Source organism: Lingula anatina, chromosome 7 (assembly GCF_051362555.1).
Source record: "Lingula anatina isolate TDL-2025a chromosome 7, LinAna3.0, whole genome shotgun sequence".
In the NCBI taxonomy this organism is placed as follows: domain Eukaryota; kingdom Metazoa; phylum Brachiopoda; class Lingulata; order Lingulida; family Lingulidae; genus Lingula; species Lingula anatina.
The window spans coordinates 8,011,489-8,022,851 of NC_141773.1; the positions used below are offsets into that span (position 1 = coordinate 8,011,489).

Below are 11,363 nucleotides of genomic sequence, written 5' to 3' on the forward strand. Positions count from 1 at the left end.
ATAAGTTCAAACTATCAAGACATTCCCTACATTCTTGGCACTCAAACGGAGATACTTGGACTCAAATATTACAATTTATTATTTTTATTTGGCATTTTTGGTGGCGTGTTTGTTGGTGTTAAGAGTTCACTAATACATCGTTTGCATTCACTTCAGTAAAACCGAAAAAATGGATCTACTGATTATAAGATCTCTTTTATCCTCTCGCAACTGACATTAATGTTTTATTATCATATGTTGCAGTATAATTATAGGTATCATTATAAATCTGTTGCTTTTCAATGGTAAAATTTATAAACTTCATTACTAAAAGACGTGTTTTTTTAGATAAATTTGATAAAGAGCTTCTTCTGTCTCTGAGAATTCTCAAAACAAACAGGCGTTTAAACCCAAAATAATGATGTAGTATTTACACTATATTATTGATTTGTGTTTTAAATAACTTTTTCATTTCACTCGTTACTACATATATGTAATCAACAAAATTATTATGTACAGGTACATTATACTTATATATGACCCCAATCGAAAGGAGCTAGAAACTTCAAAAACATATTAATTTACCGATCGGTTCCAAATGGCCACTATGTCTTCTTACGACGCAGTTGATCAGCACAGGAAGAAATGGAATATTATTGTCAATTTGACTTGGCAGAAAAGGGGACCGTCACACGAGAATAATTAACATGTTAACAAATTCAAATTATCGTCAGTTTTGTGCTATCAAATCTAAAAGAGAAAATGTTTTTTTAAACATTAACCAATTATGATTTTTAACATCTGAGAATATTATATATCATTTATTTTATAATCACATCCCACTTATCTGCACCGTTTAAGCGGCATTAAACACGTTAAACCACTTCCAATATTTACCACAACTAAATGTAAAGTTTATTTATTTATTTATTTATCAGTATTGTATATTTTGAAGCCTAAACTGGTTGATTTTCAGCACAAAATACGTAATGCTTGTTGCCTTATATGCAAATAATTCCTAGTACTAACGAGGTTCAGCAAACACGCGTCTCAGGCAATCATCTGTGAACACCCCCAGGGGGTCGAGGGTATTTCTGATTATTTTGAAGATGGTCAGGTCGATGCCGTAGCCTCTTTTGATCCTCTGCTTCAGGTTTGGAAAATGTTGGAACCCTTTTCCCCAGTGCGGCAGTCCATTCAGACCACTTTGATCCCATGCTGTCACCATCTGAAATCACAACGACACATCTTAACAATTATTAAATCACACTAAGTTGTAGTGTTACGGCAAACCATATCTCATTTAGAATACAAGGCACTGAGTAGTTGTCGATGGGTATGTTTATTATTACTTAGATCATTTATAATTTCTTGTGGAGGTTAAATTAATTTAAGTGGACTTATTGAGAAGAAGGTGTTAAAAAATTCTGTGGGAGATAATAACTATCTTCACAATAAATTACTTCATCGTCAAAAACAGAGTCAACGCTTTTGGTTGTGACAAATTAAACGGTTAAAATTAGCATAATTTTGAGCACCGCTGTGTGGAATGCATCAGTTCGATTTTCATCATCCGGAGAGCCTACTCGTCTGTGTAAGTGAAAAGATGCAAAGTAGCTCTGATCCACTGGCTCCTCTTGTTCACTCCATCCTACTGGTACTGAGCCAGGACAGATGAGGCAGTCGGTGCCCTTGAACCATTTAAAGATACCCTCCTCCATCGCCTGCACTCCATTCTTGTAGGAAGCCTCGTTAAGGACTGACGAAAGAACCTGAACATACAAGTGTGTATACATGTATATTTATCAAATATATTTCTCGTAAAGAAGTATTGCGTGTAAAAATGAGTTTGTAAAAAGATAAAAAGGTAAGCCTAACTGACAAATTCAATATTTCATTTAAAAAAAAATGTATGATCACAGAAACTTACATGAACCTGATGACTACAAGTCACAAATCAAGACGGTGTTGGTGACCATTACGAGTTCATACGATTACCCCAACAAATACCACATATACATATATAACAATCACGTACAATCATGTAAAATTAAAAGATGAAATATGTGGATGATTGTGCCAAAATGTACACCTCTTTAAATGTAAAAGAAATTAGAAACCGTGGTTTACCCAAATTTACACCCGCTTTTAATGTATACATGTAATAGCTACGTTGCAATATTTTTGTCGGTCTGTGTATATTGCTTTACATATCATGTTGTTATATATAAATATTCATTTGTATCATATGTATTTTTGTTATGATTTCCAAGTGTTTTAGCCGCCACCGACTAGCGTTTCTCACCCGAAGAGCAGTAGCTCCTGCGGCGAAAGAAGAGTCCTCTACAATATACTCTATCATCATCAATGAGGGGAAGTAAGAAGCTGGGAAGTGCATGGATCGAGTAAGAGGCACCTTGGTGTAAGCAGGTAAAGATAACTCTTTCTTAAAGGCGTCCTGAAATGAGTTTAGAATAACAATGTCGCACAGTATCTTAGAACAACATACCGTATTTCCTCGGTGTTTTGGTGAACTCCTATACCTTAGTATGTAATTATCAAATGCAAAAAAAAAGTCAAGTCAGCACAATCAAGTACCCTAAGCTTCACTCCGATGCAGACCAGCATGTGTTTTTATCAAGAAGCAGGTCGATTCAAGGTTACCGCGCCAATGGTCAACTCACTATTAGTGGTTCCGTAGATGAACACGTGGCATCGTAATTGAATGACCTCGTGTTACATTTGTCATCTGTACCTCAGATTTCAATCGAATACCGCTGCATTATGGACAAAACAAGCTGGCATGATTGGAAATTAAAAAAAAAAAACTCGGAGTAATGATTCCAAAATTAGATCATATTTGCACATGTATATACCTGGCTAACTGAAACCTTTGTGACGTTAGGAGCAGATTGGGGTCTTTCGTCAACTATAGTAAACTTCACGTGGCTAGACGCTGGTCTAATTAGTCTGGAAATGGAATACGACAAATTATGTAAAACAAAATAAAACGTTATAGGTTTAAAAGGTATCTGAGTTTAAGAGGAATATATTCTTTCGAGCTAACTAGTTTACTAGTTCACTGTAATAGGCCTAACTACTTTCGATTTATAAATATCGGTTCAGCTTTTTTATCAATTTGAAGCTCAAACTGCTTTTGTAATTAATTACTTTGTGTGTTCCGCCAAATCTTTACTCAAATTGAACTGTATTTTATTTTTATTAAAATAAATTAAGAAAGAATTGAAAATTCTGCGCGTTGCTAATGAGTCTCGCCACGACCTTCACACTCTTGATGTCCTTTGTTGTTACTTTATGAGCTCCATGTTACTTGAGATGCAACGGCATTGTACATACAGGAAATCGACACACCTTCGCTCTTTTACATCTCCATCCATGATTCAAAGATGTTCAACAGATGGTTAAATGGGGAAAAAGTCCTTCGGATTTGCAAAGAACTTTTACTGAGTTAAAATTTTGAATCAAGTGACGACGCTATCTTACGTCCAGACGTCGACTGGACTATGTCAGCAAGAAAACAGCAAGAAAACAACCAGAGTACTAAAATACATAGGAATTACATCACTGAACATTGGAATTTTTCCTTGCTCAACAAACAATCAGTCGATGACATTCGGTTTAAATAAGCTTTAGGGCTACCTAGGCAAATAACTCACTGTAACATCACCAAGTCGTTAGAACTATTCCAGGTTACGGGAACCTTTCCGGTATCTAAGACTGATTTGGCCTCTTCATCTGTCAGCGAGTTATATGGAGCATACAATCCCATTGCAAAGTAGTTGTCAAGCACTGTGTTGTGGATGAAATCTGGGTTAAACAGGTTCCTCAGTGGAGTGAATACATTCCGAACAATGACGTCCTCTTGTTGAACAACCTACAAAAAGTTGTGAAATTTTTAAAAGTTGCATTATCCATCATGCATATGATATTTTTGTAATTTATCCTTTGCTTGAGTAAGAAGTATTGCATTTCAAAATTATAACTTTTTTATCAAATGTCTGGTTAAATATGCTTCGCAGACCCACATCAAATGACCATTTGCATTATACACTATATTAAATGCCTGTCTCACTTTTATTTATGAGATACTTTACACAATCTAGTGTCAAATATATAGTCATGAATATTATCATGCAATGCACATTATATGATCTATATTTTCTTCCCTAACGCTTCCCAGAGATTTAGATCGACCTTACTAGATCGACGTAACTCCTTGGGGGTTCACGCTAAATTGCAGTCAGTCGACCGCGCACGGAAGTTACCCCCTTACAGCTTGTAGTAGGCGGGACGGACATTTAAGCCGGATTATCTGACAGTTATCTAGTGAGACTCCCCACAGGGATAGACCGATCTAAAATCTATGGGAATGCACTCTAAGATAGCAATTTTGCAGGTTACATTACATATGCTGACACTTACCCTACACTGAGATACTCCCATAGTAGCGCTTCAAATACTACATCGATTGTCGAATGTGACAACATCTACACACTTGCTCACCAACGTTGAATTTTGGTTAAAATTGTGGAATAAAATCGACATTTCTACTCACACAGTATTACTTACTCTAAGCTCAATTTCAAACAGTATCCCAAGAAGTCCAAGGTTACATCTTAACGCTTTCATAACAAGCGTGTCTGCGTCTTGGCTGAACTCTTTGACGTTCCCCAATCCATCAACTAGCCGCGCTCTCGTCATGAGGCCGCCCATGGAAGGTGCAGTATGGATAGAATTCTATGACAAGGAATGAAAACGGATCTGAAGCACAATGAAAATCTCAAGCGTTGCGTACCTATCACTACAGAATTATTTTTTCATAAAATGTGCCGCCAGTTTGCTAAACAGGGGCACCATACGTAAGCCATTGTTGCCCACCAACTAAAAGGGCTAGTTGGGCATGGCCATGGACTTCACATGGGTGCCAACTCAGCAGGCAAGTTTACAATATTCAAGTTTACGTGAAAAACCCGTCTTACATGTGATGCCGTAGCAATAGCGCCCCCTATTGTCACGTCATAGACCATGGGTCCATGGGGGAAGGCGTATCCCTGATCCTCCAGTTCGCTTATCAACTCTGCCTGGTTAATTCCGGCTGCAACTGTCACGGAAGTGAAATTTCTGATTGAGCCATCAAGTGCTTCCGTTCCCTGAGGATTATTGTTTCAAAAATTTAATATACGTGTACGTATTGCTATTTTATTTCTTTGGTACAAGTGAAATCGGAAGACGTTATTATGTGCAATGTGTGGTGGCACTTTTGAATAAAGGAGATTGCAATGCTCAAAGCGTACATAGCAAGAGCATGTTTTATTACACTTTTGCAAATTTTGATACATTCCTAACTCGATTTTTAGCAACAACTTTTTTATACATACATATATGCATGTAACTAAGGTACTTTTATGTAGTGCTCACCTCCGGATGGAAAATTATTCTTTTTCCGCCGTCCAGAGCCAGCTCCGATAAATTCAAATTGATGTGCCCAGGGTCTGCCCAGATTGGTTCCGTTGAATGTGCACTTCCCACGGCACGCACGTGTCTCCGGCAATGCAGGGCAGCACGCACTATTCTTTGTATCTACAGGAAGAATGAATACTCTAAAGCTGCCTTATCTTATTAAGAAAATAATTCTGTATATCATATCACCATTAAAAGCCACGAATACTTGTCAGACTGAATTGGGGAATTGGAGGTAAGTTTGCGTGGTCGTTGTTTACCGAGATCCTAATGTTGCGAGTTAAAGAAACTTATTGCAAATGTCGCCCCCAATTATAATGTTATTTCACAAAATAAAATTAAAGCTCACACGAAAGGTCAGAGCTGAGAAACCACGGTTTATATGACTATTTAAACATTTTGGCAAAATATAAAAATGCACTTAGGCCTACCTCCTCAGCTGACTTCGGTTTCGCCACTAACACGTATTCATAACTGACCAGTGTCTCCCAGTTGGAAAACGACTCTAGTTGGATAATCGGAGACGAACCAATAAATAACTGCAGGCATTTCTGTATTACCAGTAACTGAGGTCGCGTGACTATGTCTAAATGAAATGAAGAATTCAAGTAGGCTTGATGGCAGTAGTTTTATTTAGGCCTACAGTGACATTTTGTCATCAGTACAGCACAGTTTCAATGTATCATAGGGTGGCAGAAGTAGCGCTTAGGGATAGATTTTAAAAACAATTATATTTATGTGCATATTTGTATCAATCATAATCATTATCATATTCGGGATTTGAGGCCTGCTAAATTGTTTGTTTCATGATCACGAAATCGAGCATTCCGCCTTTAGTCCGGTGGCTTAAGGCAAAAAAATGGCCAAATCGTGACACGTCGGATAAAAGCACCAAATTTTGCATGGGGGTACCTTTTGACACACTAAATCAAATTAGAGCCGTAGCCCACGGAAAAAATTTACCGTTTGGCCAAAAAATCCAAAATGGCCGCCAATTTGTGAAATTATGTAGAAATATATACAACCCTATGTTGATTGTTATCAAATAAATTATTTTCTCAATGTTTTCCACATTCTTATTACCCATATTGTGCATATATGTCAGATAACAAACGATTGTCCTTGGACTTTTTGAAAAATCCAAGATGGCCGCCGTATGGCATACTTGCACATGTACAAGCCCTTACGAAAAAGTCCTATAGGATCCTATAAGATACTATAGGATTGTATAGGAAATTGGCCCAATTTCCTATAGGCTCCTATAGGATCTTATAGGATCCTATAAGACTTTTTCGTTAGGGAGGGTTTTCAACTAATGCCAACTAGGAAGACGCATTCCCCACTATCTAATTAATTTTGTTTCTGAGTGCCTTATTACACAAAAAATACATTTGTGGTGAGTAACTATTATTCTCAGGCATTTCAACAAAAATCCAAGATGGCCGCCATATCAAAGGCATACTAGTATACACATAGGGCTTCTTCTGCCAAGGGGATATTATATTAATTGATAAACTAGGTTTGTTTCTGAGTATTTTCCACATCTTTTTAATCCTTTAATCCACATAATATATATGTGATGAGAATGTTGTGTGTATCCTTTTTGGTGGGGTTCAGTTAATACCTGGGAGAGATAGGCTTCCGTATAAAATGAAGCTGAATTGAGTTGTTTTTCTGTTTTTTTTTAATATTATTATTATTATTATTATTATTTATTATTATTATCCCATGATACATATTTGTTAGGTCATAATTGTGCATATTTGATCATTTTGGGGAAAACCAAAATGGCCTCCTTTTCCCCATAGGAAAACTGGTGCATTGGATTTTATAGGCACTTCAAAGGCAAATGAGGGTAATCATGATATTTTGTCAAAATACTTAAGGGTACACACTTGTAACCAACCAGATAGATGTGTCAAAGTCCAAAAAGATGGTGGGAAATACCGCGAAACAAAATTCATTTTATATTGAACCCAATGTCTCCCTGGTAGTAGTTGACTGTACTTTTCCTATTGTGAATTGCAGCAATCTTAAATTTTCTCAAATACGCAAGATGCACACTTGCTAGACACCAGATTTATATAGAGTAAGGTTAATAAGGATGTCAACATGTTTGAACATCAAACGGCTTTATTTCATGTTGGAATCAATGTCTGAACTGTTCCATTAATTGACACCTATGTGCATTTGAATGATATATTCCTATGACAACTGGCAGCTATTTTGGGATTTCTCCGAATAGTACTCAAGGATACATACACTTTCTACACACACACACAGTCTTTGCATAAAGATAAATAGGATATGAAAAAGATTTAAAAATGATTTAAAGTTAACTACATTTAAATTGTACTCAGTGTATCTCTGTCATTATTTGATTATGTGTACGAATATTCAAACGACAAAAGGCAGACATCTTGAATTTTTTTCAGAATACCCTAGATACACACATGCTACAGACCAGGTATACATCATAGTGGTAATAATAAATGGAATGAAAAACTAATTATTTTTAAAACAAACCCATGGTAATGTAATTGTATAATCAACCATATGCCTCTCTAGCCCACCCATTAGTATTTCTATGTCAATTAAATTGAACCTATCTTGGATTTTCTCAGAATATACAAGGATGCACACTATTTACCCACCAGATATATATCACAGGACTAATAAGGATGGGCAAAACTTGACAAGCGAACAAAATTTCACCCTGGTAGTAGATGAAAAGCCATGGATGTGTAGTTGTATTTCCGGTAGTATTCCTATGGCCAATGACGACCATCTTGGATTTTCTCAAAATGATCAAATATGCACATTAAATACCTGCTAGATATGTATCACAGTGTAATAATAATGTGTAAAACACTGAAAAAATAAACTGAATTTGATAGTGAATTATGTTTTTCCTAGCTGGCATTAGTTCCAACCCTTTGTAATACTAGAAGTATTCCTATGACATATGGCGGCCATCATGGATTTTCTCAAAATGCCCAAGATTACATGTTAGTTACTCACCACATACATATTGTGTGGATGGAAAGGATGTGGAAAATACTCAGAAACAAACTTAATTTGATAGTGGAAAATTAATCTTTCCAGTTGTCATTAGTTCAATCCCCCGTACACTAGTATTCCGGTGGCACATGGCAGCCATCTTGGATTTTCCAAAATGCCCAAGTACACTTCCTAGTTACTCACCACAAACATATTATGTGGGTAACAAAAAACTGAGAAACAGACTTAATTTGATTTTGGACAAGGAATCTTTCTAGCTGGTATTAGTTGTGCACTAGTATTCCTATGGCTGTCTCTATGGCGTATGTCAGCCATCTTGGATTTTTCAAAAAGTCCAAGGGAACTTGTTTGCCATCTGACATATATGAATGAAATGGATAATAAGGGTGTGGAAAACTCTGAGAAAATAATTTATTTGATAAAAATCAACATAGGTATGTGCATATTTCTATAGAATTCCATAAATTGGCGGCCATTTTGGATTTTTTTGCCAATCGGTAAATTGTTTGAGAGGGCTACGGCTCTAATTTGATTTAGAATGTCAAAAGGTAACTACATGCCAAATTTGGTGCTTTTATCCGCCGTGTCACGATGTTTTCCTTAAGCCACCGGACTACTTTCCACGTCGAGAAAAACACAAATTTACCGGTACATTCGCGGAGTGGATTGAAAAAGATTGTTTCGAAATATGTGCTCTATATTTACTTGTACCAGACCTAATCCTATTCAGACTATCCACCAAAGCTTGTTTAATAAAAAGGTTCCATGTGATAAGTTTTATGTATTATGCTGCAGCAGCACGTCGTCTTCTAGACTGAGAGGTTATCCAGCCGTTATTTGATTTATATATCAAAATTGTTGTTCGCTTACAGTGGACGGGTCTACAAATATTATTTGAAAACCCAGAGTTATCCCTTTTAATTGGAGACCTTGGAATGCAAATTCCGAAACAATAGTACATTTGTACAAAATTGGTTGCACGAGAATCCGTGGGTTTGGAACTAAAGGAGATAGATCAAATTATAAAGCTAAAGGCCAAGTTTCAAGTCGGCTGTATTTTGGCCGACAGTATTTAAGAGAAATTCAAAGTGGATTTGCATAACAGATATATCTATTCTTTTTATAACAAAGGTATATCTAAAAAAAGTTAAAATATTTTTTAAAATCTAACAAAGGTCGAACAGATATAATTCAGAATTGGCCGGGCTACAGTGTGTAAGACATAATATTTGATTTTTAAAGACTGAATTTCACATTCAGGAACATCAGGAGTTCATTATTTATAAGACTGGACAAATAACAAACACGTGTTGTATTGAAAACTAAAGTAAACAACACAAAGAAAAAATATACATGTATACTAACGTATTTCAAAGATGGAATAAATGATCCAGTAAATTTAAAGCGGTATGTTTACTCATTGTGTCTTCAATCCATATCTTGATTTTGATTAATCAGAAATCGTAAACCAGAAATAACACAGGACATTTAAGTCGGGCTCACGATATTGCCTGATGAGCAAGTAATCCTCGCGGAAATGCCTTGATCAGCAACATTGTGGAAGCAGTAAAAGAAACGACGCGAAACAGGACAATAATAAAAAAAGAAAATAGTGACATACCAAAAAAGTAACTAAAATTGTTAAATTTGAGGTTTGGTCCGTATAAGATATGTTTGCGTACGTTTATCATTTTCAAACTTTTTAACATATGGCAAGGTTATTGAAAAGAATACAATCGATGTACACAGAGATAGTACTAATATTTAATAGGCAAAACAGGTTAGACTACTTGTCCATATACCTTTTACAAAGATTTCTACAAGCAGCAGATACATTTATTCAGCGTCTTAAATCTTATATTTTAAATAGACTTTGCAAAATGAAATTAAGCACTGTAAAAAATGAAAATTTTGATTAAGATGTTAAAACAAACACTGGTATAGCGTCACAATATCCTACCTGGATTAAACAGCATGCAGACATAGATACAGGACAGCATCGGGTCTGGCATATTGAGCCTTTTTTGTTGCAGACAGATGCGGTGATGAATGAAGTGCCTTGGTTTCAGAGGATCTCTTATTATATTGTATGCATAACCGGTGATTTGCCACGATAGTTATTCATTGGTTGGCACTATTGGCAAATGAAATTACCAGCATGTTTTATTTGTGATTCGTCACATATGGCACAACAGTAGGCCCTATCAGTATTAATTGCATTTGACGATTCTGTGTTAATTTTGTATTGCTTGTTACAGGCGATATTGCCGGCGCATAGAGTTTCACTCGTATCGCTAAATAGTAAAACTACCCATACAGCGGTTTCTTGAGCAGTATTAGTCTCGTATGACGTGACGCAGTACAGACCAGTAACGAAACTTTTGATATCTTAGCATGTTTAATGCCGAAAACTATGTTATCATAGCATTCCCGGTATTCTTTCAAAATCGGTGAACTTGTTTGTTTTCTGTATATGGCTAGAGCACTTTGGCACACCAGTGGCTGAGTGGGCCTATCTCTTAAATTATCAATTACTGGTCTGGCAACGACTAAACTATAAAGTAAAAAAGTTTTCACTTTCCAAAACGTTACTTTCTGTAAGTCAGCAATTCGTAACAAATGGAATCTGTGTGTGTTTTATTGACCGATGCGCAGATTTGCTACCACCCATCTATTCCATGATACTCCACACTGTGCATATGAGAAATGTAATATTTCTGAAACTGTTTGTTCGGAAAATTGTCGAAGCCACTACGCTAGCACATACAGTCATTTGATATATTTATTCAAATAGCTTACAGTCATTACGTGATATTCCCCTTTTTCGGCTTTTTATTATAAAACGATTTCGTTTTTAATGGACAATACCCCAATAAAGCATC

At 36.1% G+C, this 11,363-nt stretch overlaps 1 protein-coding gene across 3 annotated transcripts; it reads right to left on the reverse strand.

Moving 5' to 3' along the window:
• Nucleotides 1-949: 949 nt before the first annotated feature.
• On the reverse strand, nt 950-4,933 carry LOC106162108 (uncharacterized). 3 transcript variants are annotated; one of them, XM_087018129.1, is made up of 6 exons: nt 4,570-4,930; nt 3,657-3,874; nt 2,856-2,949; nt 2,285-2,437; nt 1,518-1,751; nt 950-1,207 (listed from the first exon to the last, which is right to left on the reverse strand). In XM_087018129.1, the coding sequence occupies exons 1-6, from the start codon at nt 4,711-4,713 to the stop codon at nt 1,004-1,006; spliced, it is 1,047 nt and encodes a 348-aa protein (XP_086874255.1). In that variant the 5' UTR covers nt 4,714-4,930; the 3' UTR covers nt 950-1,003. The 3 variants fall into 3 exon arrangements, with proteins under 3 accessions (XP_086874255.1, XP_086874257.1, XP_086874258.1); XM_087018131.1 differs by lacking the exon at nt 4,570-4,930 and adding an exon at nt 4,423-4,549; XM_087018132.1 differs by lacking the exon at nt 2,285-2,437 and having other exon boundaries at nt 4,570-4,933.
• Nucleotides 4,934-11,363: the final 6,430 nt, after the last annotated feature.

What these genes read in the sequence shown, in the direction of transcription:
- LOC106162108 (XM_087018129.1), bottom strand. Translation starts at nt 4,713, where the DNA reads ATGGGCGGCCTCATGACGAGAGCGCGGCTAGTTGATGGATTGGGGAAC. An exon ending in CAAAGGTTTCAGTTAGCCAG is followed by an intron (nt 2,438 to 2,855) that starts GTATATACATGT and finishes AACTCATTTCAG; the next exon opens with GACGCCTTTAAGAAAGAGTT. An exon ending in CAGGAGCTACTGCTCTTCGG is followed by an intron (nt 1,752 to 2,284) that starts GTGAGAAACGCT and finishes TTGTATGTTCAG; the next exon opens with GTTCTTTCGTCAGTCCTTAA.